This window comes from Capricornis sumatraensis, chromosome 14, assembly GCF_032405125.1.
Source record: "Capricornis sumatraensis isolate serow.1 chromosome 14, serow.2, whole genome shotgun sequence".
Lineage (NCBI taxonomy): Eukaryota > Metazoa > Chordata > Mammalia > Artiodactyla > Bovidae > Capricornis > Capricornis sumatraensis.
Window position 1 is genome coordinate 35,781,370 of NC_091082.1, and position 18,701 is coordinate 35,800,070.

The 18,701-nt window shown below is 36.2% G+C and overlaps 1 protein-coding gene across 1 annotated transcript in view; it reads left to right on the forward strand.

The window, feature by feature from the left end:
• The window catches only part of LOC138090212 (dynein axonemal heavy chain 14-like), a 301,641-nt gene that overhangs the window by 157,903 nt on the left and 125,037 nt on the right, over window positions 1–18,701 (forward strand). The window contains exons 38-45 of the mRNA XM_068985722.1: window positions 5,299–5,457; window positions 6,749–6,884; window positions 8,450–8,511; window positions 9,873–10,057; window positions 11,743–11,871; window positions 14,727–14,864; window positions 15,844–16,011; window positions 17,283–17,453. Coding sequence (XP_068841823.1) covers window positions 5,299–5,457; window positions 6,749–6,884; window positions 8,450–8,511; window positions 9,873–10,057; window positions 11,743–11,871; window positions 14,727–14,864; window positions 15,844–16,011; window positions 17,283–17,453 — 1,148 coding nt within the window. The remainder of the gene's footprint in view (window positions 1–5,298; window positions 5,458–6,748; window positions 6,885–8,449; window positions 8,512–9,872; window positions 10,058–11,742; window positions 11,872–14,726; window positions 14,865–15,843; window positions 16,012–17,282; window positions 17,454–18,701) is intronic.

Consider the following 18,701-nt stretch of genomic DNA (forward strand, 5'->3'; position numbering starts at 1 on the left):
TGATGTAGGATCAGTTTATTATGTATAAATTAAATAATATCATGCATCAATTTTAATCTAAAATAAAAGACTAAATATTTAATATCATCAATTCATAACATTTAAGAATATCAATACCATTTTTCCCATGGTAACCCATAGTATAAAAGATTGTTTGAGCATCACACTTCAAAAATTACCTTTTATGATTAAAGTTTTTTTTCCCAAAAGCATTTTTTGTTTGAAAAGAGTACCCCTAATCTGTAGTCTTTTCATACTGATTATGATGTTCTCGAGGCAAGAATGCTGGAGTGGTTTACCATTCCTTTAAGACCTTCTAGAACTAACATCAAAAATAGATGTCCTTTTCATCATAGGGGATTGGAATGCAAAAATAAGAAGTCAAGAGATACCTGGAGTAACAGGCAAGTTTGGCCTTGGAGTTCAAAATGAAGCAGGGCAAAGGCTAATAGAGTTTTGTGAAGAGAACACACTGGTCATAGCAAACACCTTTCAACAATGTGAGAGATGACAATAATCATACTGATTATATTCTTTGCAGCTGAAGATAGAGAAGCTCCATACGGTCAGCAAAAATAAGACCTGGAGCTGACTGTGGCTCAGATTATGAACTCCTCATTCCATACTCAGGCTTAAATTGAATAAAGTAGGGGAAACCACTAGGTCATTCAGATATGACCTAAATCAAATCCCTTATGTTTGTACAGTGGAGGAGATGAATAGATTCAAGGGATTAGATTAGGGAGACAGTGTGCCTGAAGAACTGTGAACAGAGGTTCATAACATTGCACAGGAGGTGGTCACCAAAGCCATCCTAAACAAAAAGAAATTCAAGAAGGCAAAGTGTTTGTCTGAGGAGGAAAGAAGCAAAAAAAAAAGGGAAAAAGGAAAAGGTGTACCTAGCTGAATGCAGAGTTCCAGAGAATAGCAAGGAGAGATAAGAAGGCCTTCTTATGTGAACAGTGCAAAGAAATAAAGGAAAACAATAGAATGGGAATGATATAGTGGGAAAGAATAGAGAGCTCTTCAAGAAAGTTAGAGATACAAAGGGAACATTTTATGCAAGGATGGGCACAAGAAAGGACAGAAACATCAAGGACCTAACAGAAGCAGAAGAGATTATGAAGACGTGGCAAGAATATACAGAAAAACTTTACCAAAAAAAGGTCTTAATGATCCAGATAACCACGATGGTGTGGTCACTCACCTAGAGCCAAACATCCTGGAATATGAAGTCAAGTGGGCCTTAGGAAGATTACTACACACAAAGCTAGTGGAGGTGACAGAATTCCAGCTAAGCTATTTAAAATCCTAAAAGATGATGCTGTTAAAGTGCTGCACTCAATATGTCAGCAAATTTAGAAATGACTACAAGTCTGGAAAAGGTCAGTTTTCATTCCAGTCCCAAAGAAGGGCAATGCCAAAGAATGTTCAAACCCATTACAACTGCACTAATTTCACATGCTAGCAAGATAATTCTCAAGTACTTCGATCCAGGCCTCAGTAGTGCGTGAACCGAGAACTTTCAGATGTACAAGCTGGATTTTAAAAAGGCAGAGGAACCAGAGATCAAATTGCCAACATTTGTGGGATCACAGCAAAAGCAAATGAATTCCAGAAAAACATGTACTTCTGCTTCATTGACTATGCTAAAGCCTTTGACTGTGTGGATCACAACAAACTGTGGAAAATTCTGAAAGAGATGGGAATACCAGACCACCAGACCACCTTACCTGCCTCCTGAGAAATCTGTATTCAAGTCAAGAAGCAACAATTAGAACTGGACGTGGAGCAACCGACTGGTTCCAAATTGGGAAAGGAGTACATCAGGCTGTATATTGTCACTCTGCTTATTTAACTTATATGCAGAGTACATCATGCAAAATACCAGGCTGAATGAATCACAAGTTGGAATCAACATTGCCAGGAGAAATATGAACAATCTCAGATATGCAGATGATGCCATTCTAATGGCAGAAAGTGAAGAGAACTAAAGAGTCTCTTGATGAGGGTGAAAGAAGAGAGTGAAAAAGCTGGCTTAAAACTCAACATTCAAAAAACTAAAATCATGGCTTGCAGTCTCACTACTTCATGGCAAATAAAAGGGGAAAAAGTGGAAACAGTGACAGATTTTATTTTCTTGGGCTCCCAAATCACTGTACACAGTGATTGCAGCCATGAAATTAAAAGTCGCTTACTCCTTGAAAGGAAAGCTATGACAAACCAAGAAAGCATATTAAAAAGCAGAGACATCACTTTGCCAACAAAGGTCCATATAGTCAAAGCTATGGTTTTTCCAGTAGTCATGTATGGATGTGAGAGTTAGACCATAAAGAAGGTTGGGCACAAGAATTGATGCTTTTGAACTGTGGTGCTGAAGAAGACTCTTGAGAGTCCCTTGCTCAACAAAATCAAACCAATCAATACTAAAGGAAATCAACCCTGAATATTCATTGGAAAGACTGTTGCTGAAGCTGAAGCTCCAATACTTTGGCCACCTGATGCGAAGAACCAACTGATTGGAAAAGACTCTGATGCTGGGAAAGATTGAAGGCAGAAGGAGACGGGAGCAACAGAGGATGAGATGGTTGGATGGCATCATTAACACAATGGACATGAGTTTGAGCAAACTCCAGGAGATAGTGAAGGACAAAGAAGCCTGGTGTGCTGCAGTCCCTGGGGTTGCAAACAGTGAAACATGACTTAGCAACTGCAACAACAAATCTGTGGTCACCAGGGATGTATTCTGAAGCTCAACATTCATTAATATTCAATAAATACTTATTCATTTTTATTAATAAAGCAGTTTCCAGTGAATCCTGAGTGGGGATATAGGAAAACATATTATGTTTCCTTCTTCAATAGTAAGATGGAATAATAGGACTTTGATGGTGGTAAAGTTAATTAGTAATATTAGACAATTTGGGACTATTATGCTAAGTTGATCCCACTTTTCTTTCCATATTCCTCTTATGTTAATTCCCTGTGTGGCGTAAACTGCTTCTTGTCAATCATCTCCATGCTTTCCTGTCTCTCTGTGAATAAAGTATTCATGTGGTCAATTGGTTTTCCAATTAAACCTTCCTTGTAGCTAAATGTGGCCATGTAACCCAGTTCTAGACAATGAAATGTGAACAGAAGTGAACAGTGGCACAAGGAGAGGGTGGGATAAATTGAGAAAATAGCCTTGAAACATGTACATTATCATGTGTAACAGAGATAGCTAGTAGAATGATGCTACATAATACAGGGAGCTCAGCCCAGAGCTCTGTGACGACCGAGAAGGGTGAGATGGGAGGAAGTTGGAGGGAGGTGCAAGAGGGAGGGAAGATATATGTACTTACGGCTAATTTGTGTCGTTGTACAGCAGAGACCAAGACAACATTGTAAAGCAATTATCCTCCAATTTAAAAAAGAAAAGAAAGTATTAATATTAATGTTTTCTGAGTTGCAAATTCTGGCTTCTGAGTTGCAAATATGGTGGCAGGACCTAAAATAACCATCTGGGACCTAAACATGGGAAGTGCTTGCTAACAATGGCAGAAAAAAGGTGAACGAAACCAAGTGTGGGTTCCCGATACTGTGGTGCTTACATATAAGCCCTGGACCGTTTTGTAAGAGAAGAATAAAATTCCACCTTTGAAACACCATTGTTATATTCGTATCCTTACTAGAGCAGACAGAACTAGTAAAATAATTAATATAGATTTTAGTACCTATAAATAAGGCAGTAACTCGAAAAAAATCGTGATATCTGACGCTAACTTAAAAATCAGATGTTGGCAGCAAAGACTCAGTGTAGAAGTCTTGCTTGAATGCTCATGACCCCTGTTATGCCATGGCTAACCACTTGGAAAAACTGCTACCTGTCATATCTTGGGAGCAAATCACATGCTTACCAAACCTGTTATTCAGCCATTAAGTTGTGTATTACAAAGGCTAATTTTTTTAATATGTAAGTAGCTTCTACAGTTCAAAATAAAAGACCAGTTGCCCATTTTCTATGAAAAAAAAATGGATAAAGAATATAAATAAATAGTTCATAGAAAAACAAATGGCTCTGAGATATAGTTGACTCATAATAAATGCAAAATAAACTAGAATTAGATACATTTTTTTCACCTATAATATTGATGAGGATCAAAAAGTTTGATACTTTTGGCAAAGGGGTAAGGCCTCAAAGACTTTCAAACATTAGAGGACAATTTGTCAATATCTATTGAAATTATAAGTCATATGTAAGTTTATAGTGACCCAGCAACTCTACTTATAAGAAATTATTTGACATATGTCCAAAAATGACATAAATTTAGCTTTATTTGTAATAGCAAAAGATTGGAAATGCCATAAATATCTATCACTGGAGCACTGGTGAATATTTTATTATACATTCATTAAATGCAATGTTAATCAGAAAAAAGTCTTTAAGGTTATAAAAGGATCTCTAAAATTACACTAAACTTTTTAAAAATTGCAGAACGGTATCCACATATCGGGAATTAGGTAACTAGGACATAGAGAAAGAGAAAGAGACCATGTATGCATACCTTTGCATACCATAGTTTTGAATTGTGTACCATGTGAATGTATTAATTTTTAACTTAAAAAGGAGTAAAATGAAAGATGAAGAAGTGAGGCTATGTAGTATTTAACCCTTTTGAGAGTTTTGGCTGTGTAATAGGAGGCTATGGGATCAAGAGAGATTTGGTTTCATTTGGGGCATATGTGTGTGTGCGTGTGCATTTTATTTCACATGAAATTGGCCATATTCATCTGATTTTTAAGAAAAATACCAATTTCATATGGTTCAATCACTAAAAAGATTGGCGATACTAGCACCTATATGTTTATATAATGGAAAATTCCAATAGAAAGGACAGACTGATAGTGATGAGGGGGAAGAATTACCAGAGAAGTGATGTTCTTAAAAAAAGGATTGCAGGAGTCTTTGGCAGGAGAGTTACTTTCATTTTTACTGGAGGGAAAGTAGAGACACTTACTTTGCATATGAGGGCATTTGAGTATGTTTGGTGGTAGAAAATCAGTTTGTATGTGGTGGACTTAGAAATGGGTGTTGTGAGTTCACAAAGTATGAACGAAGTATGAATGAAGTATGAATGAAAGGGAAATTTTCTGAGATCAGCAGAGGCACCCAGGCACTTGCAGCAATAGTGGCTTATATGTATATATTTAAATTGTTTTATAATGTACAGACTTTTCCAGAAAGTATTTAGTATCTAAAAGATGAAAATAACATTTATTTATAGGTCATTTAAAACTTTAAAAAAATTTTAACAGGAACTTCAATACTAACTGATCCTCAAGGATCCAGTGAAAACCTCTTGAAGATAACAGAATGTGGAGAGAGCATTAATTATATTGCTACCAGAGACACAACATGCCTTTCTTTTCTTGTAAGCCTTCTTTTAAAGAATTCCTGCCCAGTACTTCTCACAGGTATTAAAAATATTTAAATATAATTTCAGAGTTAGGAAGAGCTTAATCGTTATGTAGTCCAAATATTTTATTTTACAAGTGGGAAAAAATATGCCCTGAAAAGATTTAGTACCTCTTTCAATATACATTCTTACTAACAATGTATGAATTCCCATTTCCCCAGGTTTGCCAATTTTTGCTGTTTAGTCTCTAAGTTATGTTTGACTCTTTGTGACCACAGGGACTGTAGTCTGCCAGGCTCCTCTCTCCGTGGGATTTCCCAGTCAAGAATATTGGAATGGGTTGCCATTTCCTTCTCCAGGGGATCTTCCTTACCCAGGGATCAAACACACATCTGTTACACTGCAGGCGGATTCTTCATTGCTGAGCCACCAGGGAAACCCTGTTTGCCAATACAGAACATTATAAACCTTTTCCCTCTTTTCATTACCTTCAAGGCAAATTCCAGAAGTAGAGCTATTGGATTAATATAAGCATGGCCTACAGGGCCTCTGGGCTAAGGTCCTTAGAGGGCCATTGGCATCACTGATTCACTTCAGTTTACGCACATAACTACATGCAAGTCAGAAACAAAAAGAAACTGCCTGATTTTTTTTAAAAAAAAATGTGTACACATAATTCCTCAACCCATTGTTAAAATATTTCAACCCTTTACCTTTGTCAAAGGAGAAATTCAAGACAGATTCTACTCTTTCTTAACATTTATTTCAATCCATTCAGTTATCTTTTCTAAGTTGTATTGCCTTTCACCAAAGGCAATAGTATCACTTTCCCAGTTCTGTATTCAAAGTATTCAAGCAAAATGAAGCTGGAAGTCTCAGATAACCCATACCTTGCTTTCAGTTTGGTCAAAGGAAATTCTTAGTTTTACTTAATATTTGGTAAATTATAGGGTCATAATTTTCTGTTCTGTTGCAGTAAATCGCTAGTCATCAGATTTGTCTCCCAGATTGCGTTGGCAAAAAATTTCAGGGAAAAATAATTTCATGTAGTAGTTGTGCTGTGCTGTAAGCAAAAAGGTTTGCCATAGATATAAATGAACATTAGATTAAAGATAATGATTAAGTCCTAATCTTTTCTCTTTAGAAAGATGTAAATAACTCAAATGATTTCGAGAGGTTTACATACTAACTTGTTTACCCATTCTTAACCACATTTTTTTAAAATGGAAGAGCAAAAACACAGTTTTCATGCAATTCTCAAATATCAAATGTTATTGTTTCATTTTAATATGTTAGCATCTACTAATTTTCTTGTATATAAATCTAATTTAACATATTTTTCCCCTTAGGAGACTTTGGAGTTGGAAAAACTGCTGCCATTAATCAAATGCTTGAAAAGTTAGAGGGCTCAGGAGCATTTGATGTGAAATATGGATCAATTTTAGGAGAAGTCCTATTATATAATGAAATTAAAAAATCAAGGTTGTATACATTAAACTCTAAATTTGATTTGTCTGGTAAAAACATAGTTTGCCTTAATGTATAACTGTACCATGTTTTAAAGAAGCAAACCTGTTATGTGAAAAGGCAGAATTATTCAAAAGAGAAGTGAGAAGAATATCTCTACTTTTCCAGAGTATTAACAACTAGATTAATTTCTTTAAGTGAAAATTTCTTACATTTATTTAAGATAAAAAACTAAATTTGAGATCTCAGTTTGTTCTACATAACAAAGTACAATTACAAGCTATTTTCCTTCCTGGAAAAATGCAACTAAAACATACAAATATGATGTAGCGTATATCTGGGGTTTTAGTTTTTGTTTTTTGCATTAAACATAAATTTCCTTCTTATCAAATATAAAAAGTATTCTTTACAAAGAACTTTGTCATTCTGTGTCTCTTCCTGAGGGGAAAAAAAGAAGTAATGAAAAAGAAATCTAAATTGTGCAAATAAAGATTGTGTTTTAAGTTGATTCTGATTCTGTTAAAATATTAGAGAAGCCCAACATTGTTTGAACTGAATAAGAAACTGTAATTATGGAGCTATGCGTATCAGACCTTTCCTCTAATCATGAGTCTTATATGTCCAATGACCTGTGTCACAGGTATACTTGGATATCTCCTGAACATCTCTACAGTAACATAGACAAAGCATAACTCTTGATTTCTCTTCCAAATCAATTCTTCCTCCAGTGTGTCTCACTGCAATAAATGAGACCCAGTTATTCAAGCCTGAAACTTCCAAATCACCTCTGAATTCCCCCTTTTCGCCTCACCTGCCCATCCCCAATAACCTGTCTGATTCCTCCCAACCCCTGTGTCCCCATTTTCCTCTGCTGCATAGCCAGTCTTCTATTAGTCAAGCCTGTGCTGTCTTCAAAATACATCTGAATTCCTCTGCTGCTTTTTATTCAATGTCACTTTTAGTCCAAGCCACCATAATCTACTTCTCACACTGATGATTTTGGAATATTAATAGTATCCTTCTACACCTAAATAAGGCCTTAAAAAGGCAGAGAAATAATTTTTGAAGCATGTAATACAATAAGAATCTTTCCTTACTGAAATATGATAATCAAAAATAATGGAGTCTGAAAAAATTGATTTTACTATATGTTCAGTATTTAAACTGAAGTGACCATAAAGAAAGATAACATAAAAAATAAAAAAAGAAACCCCTGAAGACAAAATCAAAATAAAAGTGAATGGGCCTTTTGTTGAGTGAGCCATTAGGCAAAACACATTTTATGAAGGGACAAGAGAGTTAATAGCTTACCATCCATAGAAAATATCCTATAGCCTGGCATTTTAAGAATTTGTTCAGTTTGTTTTTTAAGAGTAAGCCCATGTTTTGTTAAATTCAAATATCAATTTTAATGGTAACTAATTTTATCTTTCAAACTGTGAACAGGAAAAAGTGTATAGTTGTTTCTTAGTAGGCAATAAGAGCAAAATCAGCCAAACCTTGATACTTTCATTATATTTTTTCAATTGGCTACTATGGTAAATAAGCTTATTTTGAATCCTTAAAACATTTTATTCCAATAGCTTCAAACAGAATATCAGCATCTTGCTTTCTGAAACTCATAAAACAGCAACTGGAGGTCTAGGTATGTATTACAGTAGTTTTAAAACCTTCCTATCTCAGTCATATGCATGTCATTTCATACTGTCAAATATCTCAGAATAAAATTTTCAATTGTTAGTTTAAAATTTTAAATCTGAGAAACATCCTCTATCATCTGAAACTCTTCTACCCTACTGGAAAGCTAGAAAGAATGCTTATGGTAGAGGGACACTAAAATTGCTTACCAGAAAGCCAGTATCCTGGCTCATCAGTGGAAACAGACTAAGTCTAGAAGTAACTGAAAGCAATATCTGTCTATCCTGCTCTTTAATGCTTTTAGAAATACTGCAGTAGAAAAGTTGTGATTCTATAAGTGAGTGAAGTCGCTCAGTCGTGTCCGACTCTTTGCGACCCTGTGGACTGTAGCCCACCAGGCTCTCCAAGCAAGAATACTGGAGTGAGTTGCCATTTCCTTCTCCAGGGGATCTTCCCAACCCAGGGATCGAACCCAGGTCTCCCGCATTGCGGGCAGACGCTTTAACCTCTGAGCCACCAGGGAAGCCCCAGTTTTCAAATTGAGCTTCAGGAGCCTCAGCCTTAAAAATCTGATTTAGTAGTGTGAGGAGCAACTGCTCTGTCTGAAGAGGAAACGATGGGTGGTCCAGAGATAGCTATAGAATGGGAAAGGGAGTCTGGCCCCCAAATTCCTGCCAGAAGGGTTGTTTGGTTTTGTTTTTACCAAAATAATCATCCATCCCAAATAATCCTTCTAGATGATGCTCATTCAAGGAACGTGTCCTAAGTTCAGTGCCTACCTGCTGCTTTTAGCGGTTCATGTGTAATTTTGTTATAAATATAGTATGTTGGAAATCTAAATATTTTAAAAGCAGAGAAAGTTATATGTGTGCATTGTGCATAAATAAAAAGAGGGTTCTGTGAGTTTTCATGGATTTCCCAGGTGGCTCAGTAGTAAAGAATCCACCTGCCAATGTAGGAGACGCAGGCTCAATCCCTGGGGCAGGAAGATTCCTTAGAGTAGGAAATGGCAACCCACTCCAGTATTCTTGCCTGAGAAATCCCACGGACAAAGGAACCTGGCAGGCTACAGTCCATGGGGTTGCAAAGGGTCGAACACACTGAGCAACTGAGCACACCTGGGTTTCACACTGTTCCATTTGACTATGGTTGCAAAGAAACACTCTTAACCACACAAAAGTAAGGGAACACTTGGAAACATTTTATAGTTGGCATTCCTTCTCTCACCGAAATGTCCTCAGAGTAATTTCTTGAAAATGACAATAGTAGAGTAAAATTATGTGATTTTTTATATTTGTAATAAGTTAGTAAAGCACAAATATTCTGAAAGTATTCTAACTTGACCTTTTTCTATATGTGGCATCATAGATAAGATTACTAAAAAGGCAGAAGTTAAAACTGATGAAAGTTCATTTAAAAATAGTAATAAAGGAATTATAGTCTCTGCAATAAATTTTAACATCAATACGTCAGCTGCCAGAACTAAGGAGATGATTCTTAAGAAGTTAGTAAGAAGAACTAAAGACTCTCTTGGAGCACCAAAAAACAATAGGGTAAAACATCTCCCATACCTGTTGACTAATGTGCTTATACTACTCAAGTGATAGTGACTTACTTTAATTAATACTAATATATGGGGAAAGACAAGTGTAACTACACTCCTGAACATGACTAGAAAATTCACTTTATAATGGAAACTTTGGTTTCCAGATCAATATAACTCCATTTACAACATGAAGAATTGTACTGATTCAAAATCATTAAGGCTCAAAGAAGCTACTGGAATCTGAATTAAATGTGAGTAGATAAGGCCAGAAAATGAGTTAGATGTCAGTGACCTTTTACTGTATATGTCAGCACATTTTTTTCCAAAAGAAAGGGAGAGAACTTTGTGATATCCACAGCATCGAGGAAAGGTACTAAGAGAATAGCTTTGCAATAACTTGGACAACTCCTACTTTCTTGAAGTGGTATTGGGCGTTCCTTATTTTTATTGTCAGTCTGCTTGGTGCATTACTAACTGTCCACTTGTTGAAACAAACCCTCTGTCACAACTGAAATTTACAATCAGTGATTCCAGTCGTTTCCTAAAATAAGCTGAAGGTCAAGATTCAGGATTGATTAGTAACAAAATCACATGAGGGCCCTTAAGAACCCCTGAGTTTAACCCCTGTGCCCATCAATTTCGAGAGCTTTCAAGGGTTTGATTCAGGTTTCCCTTCCTTAATTTTAACTGAAGATTTAAATAAACTTTATGACTCTTTACTTAATTGGGTATGTCTTAAGGATTTTGAAAAGAATAATAATTGGTCAACCTAATCATAGAAAAAAAAAATGCAAGTAGGCAAAATTTTGGTCAAATTGGTTTACCTATAATTACCCAGTTTGTGATAGAGGGCAAACAGAGTGTCTTACCCAAAAAAGATAATATTGATATGATAGTTACAAATTATGTAATTAGATAATTCAAAATAAATAGCTGTCTGTATTTTTTAAATCTTTACTTGTTTTACAAAGATTAAAGCAATCTAAAGGGGCTAATTCATGTGAAATAATTAATACAATCAGTACACTTAAATGCATAATAGTTTCAAAGGTAGAAAGTAACACAGGTTTGAAAACTGGAAATGTACCTGACTTTTCTGCTGGTTGCCCCTGACAACAGCATTTGCAGCAGAATTTCAAGAGTCTAGTTCCCGATAACAATTTTATTCCTAAATCAGGACATATGTTAAATAAATAATGAAATACCTAAAACAGTGCATTGCCAATAGCAGGCATGCAATAGGTAAATTCTGCATGAATAATATTCACATTCCTGTGTAATAGCCTTGATAAGATTACTTTAAAGTGAAGTCACTCAGTCATGTCCGACTCTTTGTGACCCCGTGAACTGTAGCCCACCACGCTCCTCCATCCATGGGATTCTCCAGGCAAGAATACTGGAGTGGGCTGCCATTGCCTTCTCCATTGTCCACCATCAAATACATTTCTAACTATAATTAGATATAATTATTGGAAGTCTATAGAGAATGAGTAGTTTCCACTATTTTGAGAGATTACTGTTTTCTAAAATCATATATTCAAAATAGAATTTGGTCATCTGCTTTTTAATAGAAAACTACACGTCATTACATATAATTTTCTTCTTAGTATATTCTTAGCATAGCATATTTAATATTCCTAATTCATAAATTGAGTTTAATATGTGTTTTTAAAATCTTTTGTCTTCTTTAAGATTGTAATTTTTATTGATGATCTGAATATGCCAGAATCAGATATGTATGGAACACAGCCACCCCTGGAGTTAATCAGACAATTATTAGATATGGGAGGAATTTATGATACTGAAAAAGTTACATGGAAGGTACAGTTTATACTAAGATTTTCTTCATGTTAACTGTTGTTACGTAACAAGTTAAATATTTCTAACAATGTTGAGTGAGTTAAACAAGATATTTAGAAAATCTAGTCAAATGGACATAAAGTTGAAATCCTAATTTAACAATTGTAATTACATCTTGCAATTCAGCACAAGTCTGTGGGTTCACAGAAATTCTACTTTTAGTAGGATTAAATCTTAATAAAAATTGCAATAGGTTTGGTTTCTGAGTCAAAAACATGCTCACTACTGTTAAACACATTAATAGTTATTCAAATTTTTCAGTGCCTCAGCAACTATTGCATATGAGAAAAGCTAGTGAAAATGTGGCTTAAGAAATACATTCTTAATCTCTATGTAAGACTCTTTCACGTCTTTATTTTCAAGAACATAAAAGAATTTTCAGACCTTACATACAGGGTCAAAAAAATTCCAAAGAGATATTTTTATGTAATTATTTTTGATTCATTAAACTCAATCAGAAGGGTTTAATGTTTTAAAAAGTAAATGTACTTTTCTCCTTATTTGGTTCCTTTGCTGGAAACCCTGGTTTCTAGAACCAACTTCATCATTTCAACTTCCTGAGCCTTGTTTCCTCATCTGTAAAATTAGATGGTTGTTTCATGTCTCAAATAAACTTGGTACTAGGATCCTGGATGACATACACTTGCTGGTGAGTGACATCAACTCAGATACCACTCAAACTGTCTAAATCAACCATCAACCCAAGGCAGAGAGCAGAATGGAGATGCAGGCCCCCAGGAAGAATCCAGGAGACTGGGATAAAAAGAAGGCAAGAAATGGGTGTGAAATGCACAACCTAAAGAATTTTCTTGAAGTGACATGAAAATAATGAGGCAGCCTCTTAATGGTATTTCTAAGGCCTTAGGCATGAACATATGCAGGAAAAAACTGAAAATAGCCCATCATGTGTAAACTGTATTATTTCGTTATGATTCCAGCTTTACAATGCCATGTTGTAACATGTCAAAATACTATGTAAGCAGTCAAACTTCTTCTCAACCAGCTAATCCTATCTTCTCTACAGACCCATTCACCAGGCTTTTCTCCTCATTTCTCACTTATTACCAGAATCCTTTTCACAAGCCTCAGGAACATATTCTTTATTTTCTAATGACTCAGGGTGGAAATCAGGGCTATTTCCAGATGATATTTAGAAGGCCTCCTAGAAGTAACATGTCTTGGAATTATATTTAGGATGGGTTACTTCTTATATGCAGAGTACATCATGCAAAATGCTGGGCTGTATTCTGGCATTACAGTTTCAAAAGCTGAAATCAAGATTGCCTGGAGAAATATGAACAACCTCAGATATGCAGATGATACCACTCTAATGGCAGAAAGTGAAGAGGCACTGAAGAGCCTCTTGATGATGGTGAAAGAAGAGACTGAAAAATCTGGCTTAAAATTCCACATTCAAAAAAGTAAGATCATGGCAGCTGGTCCCATTACTTCATGGCAGAGATTGGGAAAAAGTGGAAGCAGTGACAGATTTTACTTTCTTGGACTCCAAAATCACTGAAGATGGTGACTGAAGCCATGAAATTTAAAGGCAATTGCTCCTTGGAAGAAAAGCTATGACAAACCTAGACAGCATATTAAAAAGCAGAGACATCACTTTGCTGACAAGAGTCTGTATAGTCAAAGCTATAGTTTTTCAAGTAGTCATGTACGTATGTGAGAGTTGGACTATAAAGAAGGCTGAGCTCCGAAGAATTGACGCTTTCGAATTGTGGTGTTGGAGAAGACTCTTGAGAGTCCCTTGGACAGCAAGGAGATCGAAATCGGTCCTCAATATTCATTGGTAGGACTGTTGCTAAAGCTCCAATACTTTGGCCACCTAATGTGAAGAGCCACACCCTGATGCTGAGAAACATTGAGGGCAATAGGAGAAAGGGACGACAGAGGGTGAGATGGTTGGATGGCATCATCGACTCAATGGACATGAGTTTGAGCAAACTCCGGGATATAGTAAAGGACAGGAAGGCCTGGTGTGCTGCAGTCCATGGGGTTTTAGAGCATCAGACACCACTTAACAACTGAACAATAGCAACAACTTCTAAGGAGACAGACTAATACTGTCATTGAGAAGGACAGACTAAAGTGATAAGGTAAGGTGATTAATAGTTAATCCCACTAAGGAATCATAAGTATTAATAAAGGAAAAAGTATGGGAGACCCCTGGAAGTTAATGATCATTCAAGAAAGCAGGTTTGTTTAACCACAAAGCCATGTAACAGAAGTGTGAGACATGCCCCAAAACAAAACAACAAGTTGTTGATTGGGAAGACATGTTTCTCTGTGCACACTAATAACAAAAATATAAAGACAAGGTGACATTATACCAAAACCTTATGTGATTTACCATTTTTAGCATAGACCACCTTTCTGCTGATTTGAATAGTGCAATGACAGTCCCATTTTCACTGTGTAGGGACAAGAAAGCTCCCACACCTGATGAGGAGGAACTGATGATGGTAGCCTGACATCTACTCAAGAATGAGGAAGAATGTGGTCTTTTCCCACTCCCCACTTTTCCCTTGATTGTAAAACTATAGCCTACTAAGTTCTGGGTGAGGCATCCTCCTGCCCACCTGCTTGTTAACCTCACAAGCATCCTATTCTAATAAATCACTCTTATCACTTTGCCTCTTGTTAAATTCTTTCTACACTGAGACATAAAGAACCAGAGCTCCTCAGAGCCCCCAGTGTGCCTAAAGATTAAAAACCTTTTGTCCTTTTGGAGCTGGGAAATAGGCATATATGTTTCACTTTCTATAGATACATTCAGTTACTCTTCCTTTTTACTCTTCCCGCAGAATATCCAAGATCTCTCTCTAGTTGCAGCTTGTGTTTTTCCAGTTAGTAGGAGGTATATTAGCCCACGTCTGCTCAAACATTTTTCCATTCTGGTATTGCCTCATCTCCCACAAACTGCCATAAAAACTATTTTCCAGGTAATACATCTAATTTATTTTCTAGAAAAAAACAAAATTAATTCTATATATAAGAGAAAATATGAGAAATTAAAACCACTAATATTAAGAGAAAATTCTCTTAAGGGGATGGATTTTTTTTCCCTCTGTATTTTCTGGCTTACTATTATAATTTGTCTCTAAATATAAAAAATGTAAGTTATTGTGCATAAGGAACACAGGTGGGGCATGTTTAATTAATGTTTAAAACAAATTCCAAGTCTTTTTTTCTCAGCGATTCTAATCCAATATATCTGAGATGGAGCTCAGCAATCTGCATTGCCAAAAAGTACACTTGGAGTTTTGCTAATATTTGTTTTTTTATTTCCTTATAGAATAAAAAATTGAGAGAAGAAATTCTGAAATATCTTATCAGAAAAATGCCTCAATTTGAAACCTACTTTGATTAGAAAAATATATGCAAGTTTACTAAATTCTTCAAAACTACTTGTCTTTTTCTTTTTTATAACATAAAATTTAAAGATTATTTTTTTAATCTATTTTTCAAAAAGTACTTAGTAATTCTACAGGTGATAAATAATCTACACTTCAAAAAACCTGGTATAGAATATATACATATACCAATCTTAACTGAGATAATAGTTCTATCACTTTATATTTCTTCTAGTAACATCTCCTGGGCAACAAGGATATGGAAGAATTTTCAGTATACTGGTATCATACACACAGGTGGAGCATCAGTTGTCCCCAGAAAACACATAACACAGGCCTCTAAATCTTTCACCAAACTAGGACTGATTGAAATTTTCCTCAGTTCTCAACATCCAGAATGTCTTTGTACTAGTCTGGCATCTGGTTAAAATGAATTCGGATTATTAACATTTTAAACAAAATTGATCTTCCATTATAGCATATACATCTCCTTTCTAGTAGGGATTAACTAAAAATAGTCTGTTCTTAAAAGTTTTGGCAAACTAAATTATAAAATTTCTCTTTAAAGGTTCATTTGGGAATGTATTTCTCTGTCAATAACTTTGCACCAGAAGTTCAGAAAACTAAGGATCAAATAATATCTTGCTCTCTAGCTGTATACTATCAAGTATGTCAGACTATGTTACCAACTCCAACAAAATGTCACTACATGTTTAATCTTCGAGATGTATTTAAGGTTTGTTTTAAAATTTCATTCTCTAACAAGTTTAAAATTCAACTTGAGAAAATGCAATTTTACTGAACTGACTTTCTCTCTCCATTTCCCTACTCACTGATACTGTCAACACTTAATTGTTAGAAGGGGGAAAACAGAGCAATTCGAGTTGATTAGTTTTGCTGTTAGCAGCTTATCCTATAAGCCAGTTAAAAAGAATCATTAAAGTAATTCCATGCAGAGAATTCAATGATGAAACCTGTAAGACTGTTAAAAAGTAAAGCCAATCTACTGACACCAGGTTGTGGTGAATGAAAGTTCAGTGTTTATTTATTGTAAGGCCATACAAGGAATCTGAGACAACTAGTGCTCAAGCATCTCCAACTCCCCAGAGGGTTTCAGCCAAGGACTTTTAAGGATCAGGTGAGGGTCTATGATCAGCTCGTGCACATGCTCTGATTGGTTGATGGTGAGGTAACCAGGCAAGGTCACAGGGGTTAGCATTATCAATCCTTAGGCTCCAATAGGTCTGAGGCCTATGTTCTCCTGGTCATCAGTAGTAAATTATTCTATTTGGTGGGGGTTTCAGCATCTGTATAAAAATTCAAGAATTGTGCATCTAGGTACTTCAAAGAGGAGCTAAAGCAGAGAATATGAGGGAGGGGTCTGTCCCCATCAGGGGACATACTGGCTAAGATTCTCATCAGGGAAAGAAGTGATGAGGCTATAATGTAGATTTTGGTTTTGCTTTATTTCTGAGAGTTTATTGCAGCTCTCAGACAAATGAAAGCATGTATGCATTTCATAAACATGCTGAATTTTTACAAGCCTTGCTTTTACACCAGAGAATATTGCCAACAGTGCTGATTTAGTCTAAGAATTTTCTGGATTAAAATGTTTTTTTAAAAAAGTCTTTTTTTGGTTTGCTTTTTATCTCCATGCTATGGGACTTTAGCCCAAAATAGTACATATATTTGAAATGGGTTATAAATTTTTTAACCCAAATTGGCAGTCTTAGAACATTAAGAAGCATCACTTATCTCCAGCAATCCTGTGAGGAGTTTTTGAGCCCTCTCCTTCTAAGGGTGACACTATACAAGTTTTCTCTGGTTTATAACTTGTCCATCTCATCAGAAGTTCAGATTATCACTTGCAGGAATTGACAATCCTTGCCTGGGATTATTGCTCTATTTTTATAGAAACATAAACCTGCAAAAAAAAAAAAAATGAGGCTTTACTTTGCAATCTACCTGATAATGTTTTTTTAATTGTTGTTTTTAAATTCCTAATAGCTTCTTCTAGGTTTGCTGCAAGCTGACAAGTATGTTGTTAACTCCAAAGAGATGGCTGCTCTGTTCTTTGTTCATGAAGCCACCCGAGTGTTTCATGATCGCTTACTTGAACAAGCTGAGCAGGTGCTTTTCTATCAGATTCTTTCGAAAGAACTTGAGAATTATTTTCAGGTAAAATAATTTTTAAAATTTTTGTAAATTGTATCTTGAGCAAAAGTGTTGTTTTATAAACATCATCAGACATTTCTATGATGTTAACTAAAAACTTTATTAACAATTCCATTTTTTACTTGCAAATGTCTAAATAATTATAGATTTGGAACAATTGAAATGATAAGGTCTTGATGCCTTTGAAAGTGAAAGAAAGTGAAGTCCCTCAGTCGTGTCCGACTCTTTGCAACCCCATGGACTGAGAAGCCTGGTAGGCTTCCATACAGGTTTTTCCAGGCAAGAGTACTGGAGTGGGTTGCCATTGCCTTCTCCAGGGAATCTTCCCCACCCAGGGATCGAACCCAGGTCTCCCACATTGCAGGCAGACGCTTTACCCTCTGAGCCACCAGGGAAGCCCATGTATTTGGCCTTTTAAGAGCCTTGAAATTTCTCATTTTCCTCCAGGACTGGCAGGCATGAACATTTTGACCCCTCAGCCCTCTCCAGCCCTTTGAATTTTAGTTTGTGCATGCTTCTCTAGTCCAGGTCACAAAGGAAAGTGCTTCAGTAACTGATTCACTAACAGTTGTAACTAAATGAAGTGGTGAGCTCAACTCCATTACCGTACCTCTCTGCTGCTGCTGCTGCTGCTGCTGCCAAGTCGCTTCAGTCGTGTCCGACTCTGTGCAACCCCATAGACAGCAGTCCACCAGGCTCCCCTGTCCCTGGGATTCTCCAGACAAGAACACTGGAGTGGGTTGCCATTTCCTTCTCCAATGCATGAAAGTGGAAAGTGACAGTGAAGTCGCTCAGTCGTGTCCGACTCTTAGCGACCCCATGGACTGCAGCCTACCAGGCTCCTCCATCCATGGGATTTTCCAGGCTAGAGTACTGGAGTGGGGGCCATTGCCTTCTCCTAACTCCTCTCAATTCCTTTCCAAAGATGATGGCTCTTTTCTTTTTTCTCCTCTTTGGTAGCACTGTAGGAAATAAAATAAACTCAAAGATACAACTTTATTTACAACAGTGAAGAAGAAATTTGGAATACAAACTTTATACATAGAGATACACACATGCATGTAAGCCCAGCATACAACACAGATACATATATGTAAATCTCTGTCTTTATGTAAACATACATTTGTATACACATATATTTTTTTCCTTTTATCTTTTTGCCATGTTTTGTGGCACGTAGGATCTTAGTTCCCCAACCAGAGATTTAACCTGCACCCCCTAGACCACCAAGGAACCACTGGACCACCAAGG